This window comes from Megascapheus bottae, chromosome 19 (genome assembly GCF_031878675.1).
Source record: "Megascapheus bottae isolate mThoBot1 chromosome 19, mThoBot2.hap1, whole genome shotgun sequence".
NCBI classification, from domain to species: Eukaryota; Metazoa; Chordata; class Mammalia; order Rodentia; family Geomyidae; genus Megascapheus; species Megascapheus bottae.
The window spans coordinates 16938270-16958930 of record NC_143527.1 but is presented as its reverse complement, the minus strand read 5'-3'; the positions used below and the strand labels follow the sequence as shown (position 1 = coordinate 16958930).

Sequence of the window (20661 nt, the reverse complement as noted above, 5' to 3'; positions counted from 1 at the left end):
CAGCCCTCTAGAGACACGAGCAGAGTCCTTTCCCTTTTCTGGTACACAGTTTCCTTGCTTGGCAATGGTGAGGCCTGGTTTCTGCTGAATTAGAATGAATTGTCACCTTTCTCCAAAGCGACAAGAGAAGGAGGAGGAAGGGGGAAGAGGGGGAGGAGGGGGATAAGGTGGAGGAGGGGATAAGGAGGAGGAGGGGGATAAGGAAGAGAGGAGGAGGGGGATAAGGAGGAGGAGGAGAAGGGGGATAAGGAGGAAGGGGATAAGGAGGAGGAGGAAGAGCACTGTACCTCCAGAGCCCCTCTGTGCTCTGGGCACTGCGCTGTCTTCTCGTTTAGTAGGATGGTGATATACATCTCTAGGCTGGCGGGAAGGGTGAAACATTGCTAGGTATGTGTACTGTGCTCAGCACTGAGTCTCCCGCAGAACATGCCAGCTAAACTGGACTGTGTGCTTGAGGAGCAAGGCAGGCACAAGAGAGGAAAGCATGGGGAGAGATGGGAACATGAGGTCTAGAAATCAAAGCTGTGGATATGGTAGGCTCCGTCTGAGCCTATCAGAGCACAAGGTCCAGAGCATAGGCGAAGGATTTCTTTCTGGACTTGAGGCATAGCTCACGTGGTGGAGTACCTGCCTAGCAGGCTTAGCATCCTGAGTCCTGAGTTCAGTCTGCTGTCCCTCTCCACCCCTGTCCAAAAAAAGAAAAAGTTCTTTTCTTCTTTTCCTAGCTCTTTAGGGAAGAGTGAGGATCCATTATTGATGTCTGCCCCTGGCACAAAATGGAATGAGAATAGCAACTCATGCTGCACATTTGTCATTCATGGCTATTAATGTTGACTCCTGTGGCTGGCTCAGGGTGTCCCTGCTATAGGCTCCTTCTGCAGGTGGCAAGGAAGCATTTCCACTGATGGGCCTGGGTTTGTCAGAAAGGGTCAGGTATGATCACATGGTTCCCATGGGCCAGGACTCTGATTTTCCCAGGTTTAGTGGAATTTAGGCAGGTCACAGAGCCTGTGGCATCATTCAGTGAGAGACTTCTGGAAGTCTCTAATTCTGTTTTAGTTCCTCTTTTACATCCCATCTCCCCACCTCTCCCACACTTGGTGTCCAAAGCCGGGTTGTGATCTCTGGGCAGGCAGGTGCCTCTGGGAAGCTGGCACTGTCACAGATAACCAGAGGTCACACTTCAAATGCAGGGACCTAGACTGCTCCCCCTTCCCTGACTCTGTCCAGGTTGGATCTAGAGCTCTCTGTAGGCAACAGGGATTTCTCTCCTTGCTATTTTAGTGTTGTTGAGAGCCTTGTGAAGTCTTTGTTCTCCCTGGCCGGTTATATAATGTTCTAGAGAAAAAGCAACACCAAGTCTCAAGCCTCTGGAGTCTGCTCTTTGGTGAGGTGACCCCACCCCAGGATCTGATGTTGCTCTTGTGAGCTTTTGCTTCAAGCCCTTTATTGCTCTCTTCTAACATGCTGTTCTGAGAAATCAAGAGACAGGCGTCCCCTCCTGCTTCTTTCTTGGTGGTGTACCCACAGGCATGTTCTCAAGGAAACTGGATGAGGACAATGCATGCAGCCCAGAGTGGGTGACAGGTAGGGCTGTCTTGCTGGGACATTTCCTGCAGTCATTGAAGACTCGCACAGACTTGATTTCTTTTGGTAAGAAAGCTGGTGACAATGGGGCTGGGAGTTTGGCCTAGTGGTACAGTGCCTGCCTAGCATGCACGAAGACCCAGGTTCGATTCCTTGGTACCACATACATAGAAAAAGGCTAGAAGTGGTGCTGTGGCTCAAGTGGCAGAGTGCTAGCCTTGAGAAAAGCCCACGAACAGTGCTCAGGCCCTGAGCTCAAGCCCAGGACTGGCAAAAAAAAAAAAAAAAAAGAAAGAAAGAAAGAAAGAAAGAAAGCAAGCAAGCTGGCAACAGGTAGCTGTAGAGGTGGCTCGGTTTCACAAGATTGTTAACAGGGCCCCTTACACATCTGCTAATTCTAGTATAGCTGGGCCCCTGAGTGGTTTCAAGATGGCTGCTGCCCATGACTTCCTCTACCTCCATTCTCACAGACAGGAAGTAGATTTCTTCTTTCTTCCTGGAGAAGGAAAGCATCATCCTGAGACCTCCACCCCACCTTCTTGGAATTTCCACGGCCAATATTCACACAGGGGAATCAGATTGCTGCAAGTGCTTTAGACAAATGTTTCTTAGCAAGGAAGAGTTTTAAGAGAAGCCATTGCTCTCTAGGATTTTTATAAAAGTGTGAGACTATGGCAGGGACTAAAGAATTCCACCCACATGCAATAGATCAGGACCAGGATCATTAAGCTTTGAGCAGCAGTACACTGTCCATTTCCACAAAAGAGAGAACACTGCTGAGCAGGAACCACTGGAAGAGAGCTGAGCCATTGAGCTTCAGGTGACTTCAGCCTTGGTCAACAGCTTGACTGAGGTTCTTTGAAAGAGGTAGAGAGGCACCAGCTGTCTTGCTCAATGCCCTATTGAAACTGCTCATTAGGCCAATGGTCCTCAATGGCCCAACTTGGCACGTGCCCCACAGGAATTATCAGTAATAGATACTTCGTTGACTATCACAGTTGGAGTGTGTTATTGGCATTTAGTGGGCAGAGGGTAGGGACGCTGCTAGGGAGCTCACATTTCTGGAGTGGATTTAGCTACTCAATGACTGGGCCAGACCTCACTTCCATTCATGTGGACGAAGCAGGAGTGGACTGGAAACACGATGCCAGGCAGGGTCTCTGGGAGCCAGCTATCCCTCACTGTCAGATGGTCTCCCCCAGCCACCACCAGCTCTGCAAGTCTGAGAGTCATAGAGAAGAAGGAAGGAACTAAGTGGAAGGGGGTATGGTTATGATGGGTTGAACTTGAATTTGCATTTTTGTTTTTCCCTCAGCATTTAACCTCATGTCAATATTTTGTCCTCCATTTTTCTCCCTATCCTTAGGCTTTTAAACTGTGATCCTCAAACCAGGTTTGAAATGGCAGCTGCTTCTTGCTTTAGGAATTCTGTAAGGTCTCTCCTCCCAGCTTCTTTCCTTACTAGGCCTGAGAAGTCACAGTTTGCCCAGACATGAGCTTAAGGAAACAATAACATGGGCTACCGATCCTCACTTATATCCCAGAATTTTCACCTGATGATGGGTGGCTTTGTAGAAATTATGTCAATCTGTGAGCTTCATGGAAGAAAGATCTTGACTTGGGATGTCGTGAAACACTCCGGAAATTGCCATGTAATGCCCTTGGTCCATAAGGGACCCTCAATACATGTAGCCACTTTGTCTTCACCATGGACACTCTTGGAAGACAGAGACCAAGAGAAAGGAGGTGAAGAGGATCCCAAAAGGCATCCAGGATACAATAGGCTTCAGTAGCTCCTAGAAAACCAGCTAGAGGCTATTCCCACAGAATCCAGAGCAAGGGTTGGCAAACTACCCATCCAAGGCCAAATCTTGCTATCTTTGTAAATAAAGTTTTATTGAAACACAGCACATGCATTCAGGTTGGCAGTGAGTAGTTGTGCTGAGTAGTTGCAACTGAGCCTTTATGTTCTACAAAGAATAAAAGATTCTTTGGCCCTTTATTAAGAAAAAGTTTACTGATCTCTGGTCTGCAGTACTTCATTCACATGGACTATCTTTATGAAGGTCATGAAACTTGGAATCAGACCCCACACATGATATGAATGGTGCCATGTAGAATTGTGCAGTGTGTAACCTGTTCAACTGTAAACATCGGCCCTAACTGGGGAGAATTTGCTGCAGTTTGTGGGGGGTGGCTGTTTGGGAGAGGAAAGAGAGCTGCACCTGTGAAAGGTCAGTGTCTCACAGGGGACTGTATTTCTTGATGAAAGTTGACAGTGTGAGGTTGGGAGGATCTGACCACATGGAGAGGTGAGTCTAAATTTAGCCTTTCCAAAGCCAATTTGTAAACCAGAGCCCCAGGAATCCTAGAAAGGGACCATTGGCACATGCCTTCTCCTGTCTGGTTTGCCCCTACCTTTTCAAAGTCTGGATGACAGAGAATAATTAACTGGACTTAAATAGGCTGTTGTTGGAGAGTCCATGACAAATGAGTTAAGAATTAAAGCCCCAATGTTTGTAATTCTAGCTAGACATTTCTAGTCGTGTGTGTGTGTGTGTGTGTGTGTGTGTGTGTGTGTGTGTGTGTGTGTGTTTTAAAATGCTTGCCACAATACCACAAGAGCCTGGACTGTATTTGCAAGTTGCCCATATTCCTCTTGCTTCATATTATTGAACACTGGGTGACAATATGCCTCATGGGAGTAAATGCCAATTCCTTGGGTTTGAAATCACACCCAGGACTCTAAGCAGCCATGGATTACCACCTCCATGTGGAGAAGGGCGAGGTTTTTCTAGAGAGCTGCTGATCCCCCATTCTGCTGCCCAGGGGCACTTCTGGGTGCCATCTACCATCTCCAGGAACAGTAGGCCGTGCCCGAAATGAGCCACTCATCCGTGAGTTGTTACAGCCTTGATGTTTTGTAAGTCAATGCCCTGGTGCAGAAAGGCGGGAGGTTTGTAATGGACATTGATGGAAGAACTAGAGGAAGAAACTTAGACAACAAAGAGGCTGGAAAAGACATGAGTAATAGTAAACTCAGGTGGGGCCGGAGGATGCTCAGACAAGGGCTTCCTGATTGGAGTGTTGAAATTCAGAGAGGCAGCACTGAGGCTGAAAGGGTTGAAGTTGAAGCTCAGGGATATGGGTTTGTCTGTGGGGTGGGGCGTATTGTGAGAAGAGCCCTGTTAAGCAAGTTACCTTGGAGTAGTACACAAGAAGAGATGGCAACCATTCATGAAATGCATTATGATGTGCAGACAGAATGTGTGCTGGAATCTTCCAGTCCACAGTGCACCACCTTGCATGTAATGAAACTTCTAGTCTCAAAAAGAGAATGACATGTGTACAAGCTAAATAATAGCCCAGGTTAGCATATGCAAATGTCAGGTTCAAGATACTTGTGAGAACCCTTGGAATTTAGGAAAGGGAGAGATGTCACTGAGAATAAGGACAGATTCTTCAGAAAGGGAATAAGGCTTTGTCTGCATTCTGAGTAATGGGTAGATTTCAGCCAGAAGGGAAGAGGTAGAGACAAACAAAGAAGCCATGCAGGAATTAAGAGTATTTAGAGATCAGGGCTCACACTTGTAATCCTAGCTACTTAGGAGGCTAAGATCTGAGAATGGTGGTTTGAAATCAACCCAGGCAGAAAAGTCCATGTGACTTTCCTGGATCTATGGCTCAAATGATTGATAGAGTGCCAGCTTTGAGGGGGAAAAAAGCTGAAGGACAGCACACAGGTCTTGTGTTCAAAGGAGAATTTAGAGGTCCATGGAGAAGGTAGAGTGACTGAAATCAAGTCTTCCCACAGTGACAGCATGTTGGAAAGAACACTGAGAAAGAGACACAAGACACAAGACAGGCCCTCCTGCTTGCAACAGGAAGAGGAAAGAATTTAAAAATAAATGAAGCACATCTCAATTATTCACAGATTATCTGTATTGCAGCAGATCACCCAACAATGCTCCTTTGAGTTGCAGTGATGTCTCTGTTTACAGCCCAGCAGGAGCTGGAGAGAGAAGGAGGCTTCAGCATCTCTCCTGAAGCAAAATATGTCATTGTACCCCTTTGCTGTACCCTTGGGAACCAGAAGTGGCACACAAAGAGCCATAGCAGTTGCAGCTCAGGTGCAGTTAGCTGGCCTGATGACAGAAGTCAGAGGATGGAACAGGAGCCAGGAAGCTCTGTAGTTCCTTCTATGCCTGGAGTCTAAGAAAAGCTCAGTAGCCTAGGCCAAAGACTATGGCTCAATGGTGGAATGGGGGCCTTGCAGGGGGGGCGGGTGGTCCAGTGCCACCACTAAGCATCGATATTCTTGGCATGTGGAGGTTGAGGAGTGGATGGCAATTGTTCATGAATGGAGTTGCATGGTAGTTTGGTCAACAAATCTAGCCCTATCCCAAAAGGCTAGTAGTGGCTTGTAGTTAGATGAGCCAGTTAGAATTGTGAAATTTATCCACCAAAGTTGCTTCCCAACCTGAAATTCTGTAAACCTATGATTGTTCCATTACTGGGCCCTCCAAAAAATGGCAGAGCAGAATTACTGAAGGTTTGAGGAACCATGCGCAGAATCTGCACATCTTAGATGTAAGGGAATGTGCACCTACTGTGTCACATCCTTGGCAAATCCCCCCATTAAGAGGCCCCTAAAAGGACCTGATTTTTTTTGTGTGTGTGTGTGTGTGTGTGTGTGTGTGTGTGTGTGTGTGTGTGTGTGTGTGTTGGGGGGGTCATGGGGCTTGAACTCGGCCTGGGCGTTGTCCATGAGCTCTTCAGTTCAAGGCTACCACCCTACCACTGGGCCTGGGCATTGTCCCTGAGCTCTTCAGCTCAAGGCCACCACCCTACCCTTGAGCCAAGCTCCACTTCCTTTTTTCTAGAAGTTAATTAAAGAATCTCAAGTTCTTTTGTGCCTGAGCTGGCTTTGAACCTTGATCCTCAGATCTCAACCTCCTGAGTAGCTATGATTACAGGTGTGAGCCACCTGTGTGAGCCACACAGCTGGGACCTGATACTTTTTATACTGTTTAGGATCAGCTTTGCTGATAATTTATCCTTTAAGTTCAGAGCATTGCAGTCATTTTTTGTTTCATTTATCATTTACAGAGTCTGATCATGCAAAGTTCAGAGAGAAAATTATCCTTACAGGGAGGGGTTTGGTACTGACATAAAAATTCAGATTAAAATGGTGTGCAATGAAGAGGTAAGGATTTCACATCTTATAAACCTAGTTACTTGCAAGGTAGAGAATAGGAGGATTGTGGTTTGAGGCTAACCTGGGAAGAAAAGCCCTTGAAACTTTCCTTCCGATTTGATGGAAGGAAGGTAGATGTAGTAGAAAATAGACATGTAGTAGATGTAAATCTAGAAACTGAATCCCAGAGGCATGCCTGTGATCCCAACAATCACAGATGCCTGCGGGAGGTGGACTATAACTCAGATGCATACCTGGATAAGAAACAAGGACCTTATCTCTAAAATAACCAAAAACCAAAACAAACAACAACAAGAACACTTCAAGCCATTGAGCATTGGTAGAGCGCCAGCCTAGCAAGCAACAACCCTGAATTCAAACCCAAGGACTGAGGGGAAAACAACTCAAGCAGCTCAACCAGATTTCCTTCTTTGGACAGGACAGCATTCTTTTCTCTGTGTATTCATGGACTTTGTAAACTTAGAAAAGTTGTCACTTTTGGAAGCTACTTTACTTTCGAGTCTGAATTGATTTGCTTGTGTTTTTGTGCCCGCACTGTATTGGGGCTAAGATCTGGGCACTGTCCCTTAGGTTTTTTGCTCAAGGCTTGAGCTCTGCTACTTAAGCCAAGCCTTCATTTCTGACTTTTTGCTGGTTAATTAGAGATAAAAGTCTCACAGAGACTTTTCTGCTCAATCTAGTTTTGAACCATGATTCTCAGATCTTAACCTCCTGGGTAGCAAGGATTATAGTCATGAGCCACTGTCATGACACTGTGTGTGTGTGTGTGTGTGTGTGTGTGTGTGTGTGTGTGTGTGTGTGTGTGTGTGTGTATTCTATACCTCTATCTCCAACAACACTTACCGAAGAAGGAAGAAAAGGAACCTATTTGGAAAAGATCACTGAAGTTTTTTTTTTTTTTTTTTTTTTTTTTGTCTATACCTAGTTCCTTTCTATTCTCACCCTTCCAAGCCAGTGTTGATGTGCTGGGGTGTGTGTGTGTGTGTGTGTGAAAAGCATAACAAATTAATTTTGCAAAGGTCAAAAGAGATGACTCCCACCCACAGTTGGCAAGTGTTAACACTGAGGGGAGTGGGCATTGACATAAAAGCCCAGGATCTGATGATCTTATCAAATCACACAGCAGGAGGGTGGCTGAGCAGGGCAAAGCTGGAATCCCCTGAGCCAGCAGCCTTTCAGCTGGCTGGACAGCTCAAATAACACTTGGGCTAGTTAACAAAAGATGCCAAGTGGGAAGGTGTTAAAAGCCTGAGTGTGGAAATTTACCCAACATTGTTTCTTTGACAGGGAAGGAGACGCCGTATGAAAGATACCACATTTCTGTGGCTCCTCTGTGGACAGCTGAGCAGTCTCAGTAGCAGTGGCATGGATACGTGGGTGAAAGAGGATGCTGTCCACATCAAAGGATCGGAAGGATCTGACCCTGTAGCTGAGCTGCCCTTGGACGTGGGACAACAGGTATAACTTGCTGTAGAGCTCTTGAGAGGTCTGTGGCTGTCTCCAATTTTTTTTTTTTCTCCTGATCTTCACCAGACTGGTTTGAGGTTTTTTCTAGAAGGAGAGACTGGCAGAATTTGAAAGAAACCCCTGGAAGGCTTTAGAATCCCTGAACTGATCCTTTCTTATGGCTTAGAGCACAGAAGGAGGCTGTGATGTAAGCGGGCATTGAAACCTCTCAAAGCAACAACTCTGCAAACCACCCCAGCATTTCAGAGCCTGATCACAAAGGATTCCAGGGGGTGAGGGAGTTGCCAGGGGTATTATAGAATATATATTTCACTCTCAAATTCTTGATGACAGAAGACATCAATTTCTCCTAGATCTTGGCTTTTCCTTCTAAAATGCGAGATTTGCAAGAAGCATGAGTCACTCTAAACATCCGAGTCGGTGTCAGCCTTCTGGGAGCAGGTGAGGGAAACCACTCCCGCCTCCAGCAGGTCGGTGAGCAACAACCTATGCTGATCTCTCAGCTGTGGGACAGGACAGAATGAGGCGTGCTGGGGAAGCCACTAGCTGGAACTTGGCCTTTCCTGACTGCCCCTTCACGACCCGGGCAGCCCCAGACCACTGAGCCAACAATGGCTGAGAAAGGAGACTGTATTGCCAATGTCTACGGGTATGACCTTGGAGGACGCTTCACTGATTTCCAACCTCTGGGCTTTGGTGTCAATGGGCTGGTGTTGTCAGCCGTGGACAGCCAGGCCTGCCGGAAGGTGGCAGTGAAGAAGATCACGATGAGTGACACCCGCAGTATGAAGCATGCCCTTCGGGAGATCAAGATCATCCGGCGCCTGGATCATGACAACATTGTGAAGGTGCATGAGGTGTTGGGTCCCCAGGGCAGTGACCTGCAAGATGAACTGTTCAAGTTCAGCGTGGCCTACATCGTCCAGGAGTACATGGAGACGGACCTGGCACGCCTCTTAGAGCAGGGCACCCTGACGGAGGAGCACGCCAAGCTGTTCATGTACCAGCTGCTTCGTGGGCTCAAGTACATCCACTCTGCCAACGTACTACACCGGGACCTGAAGCCTGCCAACATCTTCATCAGCACCGAGGACCTCGTGCTCAAGATCGGGGACTTCGGGTTGGCAAGGATCGTGGATCAGCATTATTCCCACAAGGTATGTGTGACTGGAACGGCTACTGACACTAGCTCAGTGCCCGTATCACCTCGCCACCCCTAACTTCATGCTCATCAAGGGCCTATGGTCCACGTTGGGAGAAGGCTAGAAGGTGTTAGAAAGATTAAATGGGTTTCAAAAGTTTTTTTGGGGGGGTAATCTGATTCCTAGTGTTGGATGTGTCACAACTGGCCACGACTGAGGACAAGACAGTAATGGACACCAGACCATGGAATTGAGATTTGGGGCACCAGGGGACTGAAGTCTTCCACCAGCTTTGGGTGCCCTTGGGTCCATTTTACAAGATATTTATTGAGTAATGTACAGGGGTATACGTGCAGAAATTGAGTCATAATATCTTTAAAGTCATAAGCACCCATAACATGGTATAATCTTAATCAATATCCTTGGAGTTACAAGCACCAATCATGTGGTTTAATCATATGCAAGCATTTAATAATTTCTCTATCTTAAGAAGCAAGCGTATGTGGTAAATGACCTACAGTTTGCATAGATTTTAGTCTGTCCCCAAGTTCCCAGAAAGTTTGGTGTGGAATTGGCCCTCACCCAGAAATCTGAACCAAGCCGGGACTGATTGATCTTTTCCGGGAACTCTCAGCATTCCCAGAGTTCATGTTGGGAGGAGGCATTCCCTCTTCCCAATCCTTTTAGGTCTCAGAGATCAGGTTTTGGAGGCTCTCACAGGATGCATCACATGGCTATGATCAGTAACTCCAGGCTCTCTGAGTGTAAAGAGAACTGGACGTGTGTGTGTGTGTGTGTGTGTGTGTGTGTGTGTGTGTGTGTGTAGCTCTAAATCCGATGGCTTTAAATTGCATAGGTGGCAAATCTGTCCCATCATCTCCCTGAGGCCACATGCTCATCGCCATTCTTGTGCCAGGATATTCTGCACAGTTTCCACTTTATAATCGCTTCTCTTTCATCAAAGGTGACCCATACTTCATGTCTCTCATTCAGTCTGCAAAGAATGGGCATGGATGGCTCACTGTGTTATTGGCTAATGACTCAGCCCTCCCAGATCCCAGGAGGCCCTTGATCCTCAGAGTGATAGGTCAGGGGCTCTGTGAAGATCCCCCATGGTCAGGGTTCTTCCAGCTCCACGTGTCAGAGCTGACCCAAACACAGTGGTGGCTGTACAGATCACACTGACTTTTCACTCTCAAAGCCCAGGCCTCCTCTCCCTGATGAGCTCTGTGAATTCTCTAACAATTTGTCACTTCCCCCCACCCCAGACTCCTGACACTCTAGAGGTGCTTCTGAACCCCTACGGTGAAAAAACATATCACTGGGTCCCACACAGTGAACTGGGGTAAAGGTTATAGTCTTCTAGCAAAAACTTTGTGCCTTAATTTTTCTTTTTTCTTTTTCTTTCTTTTTTTTTTTTTTGTGCTAGCCCTGGGATTTAAACTCAAGGCCTGGGCACGATCTCTGAGCTTTTTCACTTCATAGTAGGCTAGTACACTACCACTTAAGTCACAGTTCTACATCCACCTTTTTGGTGGTTAGTTGGAGATAAGAGTCTCACAAACTTACCTGCCTGGGCTGGCTTTGAACTGCAGTCCTCAGCTCTCTGCCTCCTGAGAAGCTGGCACGAGAGGTGTGAGCCCACTGATGCCTGGCCTGAATTTTTCTTTTTTTTTTTTTTTTGCCAGTTCTGGGCTTGAGCTCAGGGTCTGAGCACTGTCCTTGGACTTTCTCAAGGCTAGAGCTCTACCACTTGAGCCTCAGCACCAGCTTTTTTCTACATATGTGGTACCAAGGAATCGAACCCGGGTCTTCGTGCATGCAAGGCAAGCACTTTAACCACTAGGCCAAACTCCCAGCCCCTGAATTTTTCTTTTTTAATTAGAGTAACAAGCACTAGGAAGGAGGTGAACCATGAGCCCATGGAAAGTGAGGGTGACCCCGAGCTTGACCATGCTTCAGCTCTTTCTTCCTGTGGAAGAAGGACACAATGCCCCTCACATAGCAGAAGTGAGGGGAAATCACAGGCGAGGGAGACAGGGCTCTCTTTCCACCCTCACTGGCTGAAACTTGGGCTCTGGCCCACACTGCAACTCTACATCAGCCTAGTTGCCTCTGGCTTATTGGTGCCACTAATTACTTTGCCATATTCACCAAAGAAAGCTTGCCCTCTCCTGTGCAGCTGCTCCTGCAGCCAGGCCCTCCATCAACCCTGCAGGCAGGAATGTCCATGATTAAAAAATAACCAATAGGGCACAGTCATGGATATTTTGGGTAGCTATAAATTGATAAAAAGGAATTTACCAAGACAGGAGAGAGGAGAAGCAAAGGCTGATTAGGACGCTAGTATGAGAGACATAGCAGGCAGCTAGACCAAGGAGCCTTAAGTGTTGATTCTCTCTTTGTGGGCCTTAGTGTCTCTCTCTCTTTCTCTCTCTCTCTCTCTCTCTCTCTCTCTCTCTCTCTCTCTCTCTCTCTCTCTCTCTCTCTCTCTCCCTCCCTCTCTCTCTTCAGATGATGTTTTAACTTTTGCACACACAGGAACTGGTTTCAAAGCTACCTTCCATCTTCCCCATTTCACAGGCTCACTTCCTCATTCACCATTCTGCATCCTTGGCTCACCTACATTTCATCCAGACCTTGGTATTTCTCTGTCTATGATGTCTTCTTACAATGAAAGATTCTGTTGGAAGAGATGCCAAATAGTTCCTAAAGGGAGAGAAATTTAACCCTGGATAGTAAAATATTTACTTGCAAGTTTAAAAAAAATGAAAGATTCCTTCACAGTGCCTGCCTGTAATCCCAGCCTCTCAAGAGGTGGAAGAAGGATGATCAAGGTTCGAGGCCGGCCTGGAAAAGGCACAAAATTCTATAGACCTACAGGTTCAGAAGCTTTGAGGACAAGCAAATGATTCTGAAGCTCTTGACCTCTTAAGGACCATTGATCTGAGGAAATGGGGAGGCCTGCCTGTGAGCAGAAAGCAGGGGTTCCCAGTGTGTTTGCTGCTGCCTGCTCAGTGGTCCTCACACTTGAGCACAGTGACGGTGTTGTGGGGGATCTGGAGCCAGTACTTTAACAAGAGCAGAGCTAACTGTGGGCTATGGAGGCGCAGATGACTTGGTAGGATCCCGGTCACATCTCTTTGGAGACTGCCTATTCCCATAGCCCAGGTTTTGTGGGAACCTGTACAAACCAGGGACCTACACAGAAGGAATATTGGTTCCATTTAGGTTTGATTTCAACAGATGTTTGAAACTGGCTTTGAACAATATATTCCTTTTTATTCTAGTGTAAACTAGTGCACATAGATGTTATTTAAAAAGCAAAACACTGGTTTCACAGTTGGATGAGAGTGAGCGCTTGAGGGCTCAGCAAATTACTGTGTTTAATTCAGGCTGCAGTTTGTTCTAAAGCCTCAAAGGAGGCAAAGGAGCACATGAGGCTGAGCGCAGACAGTGTCTTGCAAAGCCTTCTGGGAGCCCTGGCTAGCCAGGCTTATGCTGGTTTAATATTGAGTCCCCTCCCTTCTCTCTGCTTAGCCTGCTTTTCATGCCTCAGTGGGCCTGGAAAACTCCCCATCTCTCTGAGAAGGGATGCCCCCCATAAACACAAATGCCTGTGAGGGTAGCCTGGGGGAAGCATGCTTATCTAGGATGTTAAGTTTATGATCTGGATGCTCAAAACAGGGCAGCTGGCAAAGCTCAAGATTCAAGGACTAGAGAAGATTTATTCAGGACCTGGAATCAGACCCAGACCATCTTGCTGAAACTATAAGCAACCCAGCCACCCACAGAGGCCCTGAGAACATGGGCCCCTGGAAGGACTCCTTGCTGACAGGCCAGCTAGCAGGAAAGGTCACTTTCTTTCTAAGCCGCTAAACATCTTATTCCAAATCAGTGGAGCTGAAAAGATTTAGTTATAAGACTGTGAAATATCCCCCTTTAAGAGGGGGGAATATGGCCTAATGGATTAGAACAGAGGTTGCACTAGGGAATCAGGTGTCCCTGAACTTGGGCAGACTTGGAAAAGCTCATTCTCTTGGCTTTCCGCGCCTCCTTGCCGCCTTCCCACTGCAGAAGAAAGGCCCTGGGAATGGCACCTCACTTCTCCCTAGGCTTCATGGGAGCCTCATCTACGGTTCTCCAGCCATCACACCCAGGCCCCCATCCTGAGAAGCAGCTCTACTGAGCCCCTGGGACAATGTATACATCTTTTCTTTTTTTTTCTTTTTTCTCATGGTACTGGGCTTTGAACTCAGGACCTCACTTGCTAGGCTGGTCCTTTACCACAAAAGCCATATCCCTAGTTTGGTTTTTTACTAGTTATTTTCCAGATAGGCTGGTCCCAGAGTCTGTGACCCCCCCCCAGAGCTCCCCAAGTAGCTACCGTGACAGACAATGAGTCACTGGCAGCTAGTTAACTCTCTTTTAAAAAAAAAATTATCTCCTCTGGATATAATATTCTGAATTTATGACATGTTTTTCCTCTTTCAATACTTGAAAAATATTTCTTTGTTTCCCATCCCTGTTGAGGAGTTGACTTTCATCTGTATTATTTTCCCCTTGACGTAAAGTGTTTGTTTTCATTTGGCCACTTTTCGTTTTTTCCCTTCATCTCTAGCTGTTGAAAGGACAGCCGCATAGGAACAGAAGCCTCAGGCACTGGGGACCATACTGATACGATTTTCCTGACTTTTGTGACTCCCTACCAGGTTAGAATCATACATCTCTCTTCCAGTTCATTCTCTGCCACCCTGCTGGCCTTGTGATGTGACATCACCAACTGTCGCAGTTCCCTAAAGGATTCCCTAGCCAGTGACAGCTCTAGTCTGCACCCTGCTCCCTCAGCTCCTTTATCCCTGCTCCTTTGAGATCCTGATATGGAGCCTCACATTGATGATGCTTCAAGCAATTCCCCAGGAGGTAGTTAACCACTGCTTATCCCTTGCTAGTGTTTTCATCCATTTGAGTTATGTGAGGCATCTCATTCATCTTGACATTTCCAGAATCTAGCCTCCTTTCTAACCCACTGTAAGGGCTCTATGAATGCTGATTGGCTCATAAACAAGTCGTGCCTCTGACTTCCTACTGAATACAATATGGCTCTCCAGAGTCTCCAGGATAAAGTACAATGTCTTATCCTTGTTCACCTTTCCCCCTGGATCTTGTCCTTCTAACCCTCTGCTGGCTACAGCCTCTTTATGTCTACATAATAATATTCAGGCACTGCTATTCAATGCTTGATAGCACAAACCTAATGCAATAGCTGCTGTTATTCAGTGCCTGCAGGAGTTAACCTACTTAATCCTCAAGACAAACTAGTGTATTAGCTGCTATTGTTATCCAGTAAAGCACAGAGTCACTTACACACTGTTCATCCAACCAATAAATGGCAGAGCTTCAGAAGGTACATTTCCATCCTCCATTCCGCTGCTTTGGTGGCTATTTAAATGACAGTGTTTCTGGGGCTCACACTACCCTGCCTGCTTTCCCACTGTCCTCCTCCTTGTCAAATTCTTTTTGTAATGTGTTTTCCAGAGGGAATCCTCCGTGACTTCAGCAGCCCAGAGTCAATAGGAGTGTGACATCTCTTCTGTGGAAATGACACAGTGTACGTGCTGTGGAGGGTTTTCTGGCACACCATGGACTCATAGTGAGCTTGTAGCCAACTGACTTCTGTTGATTATGTATTCTCTGATTTTATATTTATATGCCTGATTTTTTTAAACTCAAGTACAGCACTTTTCCTAATCTTATCCAAGAAGATTTCATCTTCTTGGATTCAGACAAATTCTCCCACCTGAGGAAGTCCTTTTGGGTCTTTATCCAATCACATAACCTTGACTTTCCTAGCTTTGTGATTTATAGGACAGTCTTCTAAGATTTCACTGAGATTGCTTATTAATATAAATGTACAGAACCAGAAGCCAATGGCCCATACCTATAAACTTAGCTACTCAGGAAGCTGAGATCTGGATGATTGTAGTTTGAGGCTAGACTAGGTAGAAAAGTTCACTAGACTTTATCAAATAACTAGCAAAAACACAAAAAACAACAGCAACAAAACACCAGGACTGAACAAGTGTCTCTAGGACAATGTTTCTAGAATCCTCTTATTCTACACTTGTGTCAGCTTCCACACTCACAGGCCCATGAGCCCCATGGGCCATGGAGAAGACCAGAGTTGAAGGCCAACAGCACCATCAGAGACAGGAATGTGCAGTGCAAGTACATGAAGGCTCTGGGAGGCACCTCCCTAGCCAGGCAGGGCCTCCTGTCCCACCCCCTAAGCCCTAGACTACAGATGCAAGGCCTTGCCAGACCAGAGAGCCTTAACTCAGAGCTTCTAGCCTTTGCCGAGCACCTTTGCTTCCCACAGGAGGCCATGCTGCCATTGTTTGAGGAAGATGCCAGGTGTGAAGTCTGTCTTCTTTTTCTTCTTCTCCTTCTTCTCCTTCTTCTCCTGCCTCTTCCTCTTCTTTTTCTTCTTTTTCATGGATCATGGGGCTTGAACTCAGCCTGGGTGCTGTCCCTGAATTCTTCAGCTCAAGGCTACTGCCCTATCCTTAAGCCAAGCCCCACTTCCCGTTTTTTAGAGGTTAATCGGAGACAAGGGTCTCAGGTCCTTTTGTGTCCGGGCTGGCTTTGAACCTTGATCCTCAGACCTGTTTCCTGAGTATCTAGGATTACAGGTGTGAGCCATAGCACCCAGCTCTCTGTCTTCTTCTTGAGGCAGATTATTACCCCTTGGCATCCAGCTCTCAGGGGATGCACCACTGTCTCAATGACAAGTCTTTGTCACCTTCACAGACAGTCAGCCCATAAGTTTCCCAGGGGAAAAAAACCATGGTAGCAGCAAACTGAAAAATGCCAGTAAACAGGTACTCTTAATTATCTAGAGCAGATATTAATTAATTATCAGACCCAAGGCTGAGAGAGTCAGGGAATAACTCAGAAACCAACCTGTCTAATCACCCAGATAGGCCTTGGGAAAGGCTCAGAGGAAAGAACAGGAAGCTATGGGGAAGGAAAAACAGAAGAAAAGGAAGCAGAGGAAAGTATGCAAGTATGCACTCATGGAGGCCTAGTGATGCCCCCCAAACTTGTGAACTCCTCACACACTGTTCTCCACTCCCAAAATAAGTAATATTTCCTGAGGTGGCAGCAGAGTCTGTTTATGGCTTCGTGGAGAACAGACAAGCACAAGAAAATAAGAATATGTCAGGAATTTCTTTTGCTCTTTGGTTGTTTGTTGTTGCTGTTGTTTTAACTTCAAATTAGTCTCTAGTTTGAACATTCTGTAGACTAAGCTGGTAAATGTAATTCAAGGTTTCCATACCCCTACCTGTAGCTATGTACTGCAATAAAAAGTTTACTCAAAGAAAGACTTGGTTCCTGAAGAAGCCATTCAGTCATCAAAAATTAAATTCTGTACTCTGGGTGCAACATAGCAAGAAGACAGGAAATTGAATGAGGATGTTTTAGAGATATTTCCAGCAATAGGGGCTGAGACACAAAGTCGTTTCTGCTTAACCCTTAACTAGCCAGAACACCATGGCTCTCCCTGATTAGAGCCAACACCCTCTCTCCCTTACATTCTTTGCTACATTCTGCTGCCCTTTCCCCTCTTTGTTCTTTTTCTGAAGAATAGATTTTCTTTTTCTATTGGCTCCTGATATAAGCAAGCCAGTTGTCTACCTTACTATGTATGTGTCAGATCACTAAGTAGATGTTTATTCATGTTTCAAAACTGCATCTCTTTGTGAATATGCTCTCTGTAATTCCCTTTAATATACATGTATATGTTGGAAGGGTAGATGCAAAATGACACATCTCTTCTATGCAGTGAGACTTCCTTAAATGCTTTGGTTATTCATTTGTTATTTTATCTGTTGTTTATTTACCTTGACTATTACCATCCAAGAATGGTAATTCCTTAAGCTTGTGTTTTGGCTAGTACAGAGCCTGCAGCCAGGTAGAGGAAGGGGAGGGTGATAAAACTTAGAGAGTGGACATGGAGATTACAGAAATTCTGTGGCAAGTCTGAGCAGGCCTGGGGTAGATGGATTCCCCAGGATGCAGAGCCACCCAGAAGTTGGTATTTGGAGGCCATAATCGAGGGAGAGGACTCTCCCAGATGCAGAGTCATCTCATGCTGTCACAGACTGCACATGCCTGGGCTCTAGATCCTTCTCCAAGATTTTCAGAATAGCAGACATATCTCTAGAAACTTGTGACCAACAACGGCACATGGAAAGGTGAACATGGGCAGAGCTCTCAGCCTTCTGACTCCTCTATAAAGACAAATGGAATAGCCTCCACATGGAATTCCAAAACAGAAGGGAAAGGTCTGAATGGATGCTCCTGGGGAAAGAGGGTGGGACCCTGAGAGCCTTCAACAAACTTCATTATCTGCTTATCAAATCCACAGCTGGTCTGAGGCAGCAAACTAGAAGCCAGACAGACACTTTTCCAGCAGAGAAGTGACAGCTGATTGTCTGGCAAGAAAGGAGACAGATAAAGCATGAAAGTGGATGTAAGAATCACCAGTCACCATGCTCAGTGGTACATATATTGAACTGTAGCCAACAATTGTAGCTTGTAAGGATAGAAAGAGCTTATACTAATCTCTTCTATTTTACAGATAAGGAAACTAAGGCTTAGGGGCTGATAGACTTTCTCAGGCTGATAAACTGGACAGTGAGAGGTCTGGACTTAGCCCAGAGCTCTTTCCCTGCAGATATTTTCAAACTATGTTCTGAAGTGCTCTGTGTCTGTGCAGGGGCCGAAGAACCCATGGCAGGATGCACAGGAGACCTTTTGGCCTCTATGACCCTATCATAAGATTTGTACTGGTTTCCTTGGTTTGCATACAAGGGTACCATCAGTCTCTGTGGAGGTGTTGACCCTCTGGGCGGGGATAAGGCTCCCAAGCCTGAGCCGAGGACCTTGAGTCTTGCAGTACTGATCATGGCTATGAGTGTCCTTGGAAAGATACTGCAGGTGAATTTTACAGCCGAACCCACAGCTCTGAGCCGTGGAGGCTGGGCAGCCCTCATCCTCTAGGCAATGCACAGAGTGGAACACCTGATCTTCTGGCTGGGAGCCAAAGCACCAGCTGGTGTGGCATCCATGACACAGCCTGAGAAATCAGGTGCAGACACAGCCTGTTTTAGTAACTGAGCTTGTTTACCCAAGTTGTAAGCAAGAACCTGTTTAATGAGGGTGATTGTACACATAGGCACCTGGTGACAGCAGTAATCCCCAGGGCTACCTGACAGGGGTCAAGGGCCTTGGGACTTGCAGGGTGTTGGCCTGGTGTGGCGTCTCTTGCACGAGTGGCACCCAAGCATCTGGCTAGAAGAAAGCGGGTGTGAAGGAAGCAGGAAGGAAGGTTCAGACACCTGATTCTGCATTGCTGAGCAGTGGCAGACTTACTTGGGAACTTGTCAGACATGCAGGTTCCCAGATCTACCTGAGAATTGAGACCAAAAGATCTGAAGCTCTGGGGGAAGAAGAGGGAGCTGCCATCTGATTTTCAGCAAGTTCGAGAATTCCTGATAGAGAGCACACATAGCTGTTCAGACCCGAGATTGAGTCCAGTGGCTCAAGCCTATGATCTGTTAGCTACCTGGGGAGTAGAGATAAGACAATTTAGGTTTGAGGCCAACACAGGCATAAATACTTGAGCAACTCCATCTCATCTATTAGCTGGGTACAATGGTATACCCCATCATCCCTCCACAGTGTGGGAATGTCAGCCTTGCCAGCCATGCATACAGTGACCAAGACAAAAGGGGCTGGAAACATGGCTCAAGATGTAGAGTACCTGCCCAGCAAGTACAACCTTCACTGTCTCCTTCACTTTTCTTAATTTGTAGGATATGTATTGAATTCTTGATCATATTCCCCTCCTCCTTGAATTTGTCTACCCATTGCACCCTCCCCGCCTTTTCAAATACCCATTTTCTGCTGTTTATTATGTTGGACTTCAGCTTTGTCTTTCTAAAGAATTAAACTATTTGAGTTCCCTCTTGAATCTATCATAGTTCCTTTAATATATCTGCATACACTTGCACAGCACAGAATGTGTTTACTTGTATATATATATATTTTTTTTTACTATGCTGCAGACAGGTGAGAGTAACTCTACCCAAAAAGATAAGATGTCTAGCCCTTTACAGATTCTCCGTATGAATGCACTGGGATGCATTGTGAAAATGGCTAAGCCACAGTTCAGACATGAACTGTTGTATATATTATAGTTTGCAAATCCAGACTCATAGGCAGTGCTGTGTGGGGTGTGGGAAAGCAGTGATCACTACTCTTTGTGGAGAGGGCAGGAAAGACCATTTGGGATAGTGGACATGGAGCAAAATGCTCCACTCCTCAGAGCTCTGCCCCACCCTCCCGTCATTCTGCTAGTATCCTGGCAGATGTATTGACAAGTGGGGAGATTCAAAACCCTGCCTGGCTCAGGGTGACATGGAATGAGATTTCCTAGCTGTTCCTGGATGCTTTGTGAAGTAATCTATGGGAACAAGATGGCCAGGGGAGGAAATAGGAGCACTTGCTGGAATATTATTAAGCAGGGTTACATTCTCTCTACAAAGTCTGTACAGCGGCCTTGACACATGCACCACTTCTGAATGTCCATGTGCTTGGCAGCTACCCAGGCCACCTGTCCAGGGGATCACCAACCCATTTCAGATGCCCTGTCATTTCTGATATAGGTACTTGTTAAGTATTGTTAGCGAGTGTGGCCCTGTCCATGGTGCTACAAGGCAGGACTCTGCTGTGATATAACACCCTAAGGTGCAAAATACCCACGGAGGAGAACTCAGGCCCCCCAGCAGTATGAGCAGCTGGGGAAACAGAGGCCGAAGCAGCCACACCAAGCCTCTCCCTCCTTTACCTCTTTAGCCAGCCCAGCCACTTGTCCTGCAAGGGTGGTGTCAGTAGAATTGCTGATTCCGGCACAGCTCTTAAACAAACAAAAAATGCAATCATGTCTCTAAACAGTAACAGGATTCAGAGTTCATGATGGATTCAGGAAGATGAGGGCTGGAGCTTTTATCTGTGCCCGTGATCTTTAGTCGAATTAGGAGACAACCACATTTCAACAAAGTGCTTTTTTAAAAGCAGCCCAACTCCGTCACTCCCTGACCCTGCTGTTCAAGAATAAGGGGAATCGCATTATGCTAAGTGAAACAAGCCAGACACAGAGGGATAAATCCAGTGTGACTC

The 20661-nt window shown here is 46.3% G+C and overlaps 1 protein-coding gene across 4 annotated transcripts in view; it reads left to right on the top strand.

Moving 5' to 3' along the window:
* The window catches only part of Mapk4 (mitogen-activated protein kinase 4), a 99655-nt gene that overhangs the window by 63673 nt on the left and 15321 nt on the right, over positions 1-20661 (top strand). For 3 of the 4 annotated variants that reach the window (XM_090353088.1, XM_090353089.1, XM_090353090.1), the window contains exon 2: positions 8093-9429. In XM_090353088.1, coding sequence (XP_090209214.1) covers positions 8884-9429 — 546 coding nt within the window. In that variant the 5' untranslated portion in view covers positions 8093-8883. The remainder of the gene's footprint in view (positions 1-8092; positions 9430-20661) is intronic. The other variant, XM_090353091.1, reaches the window with a different exon arrangement.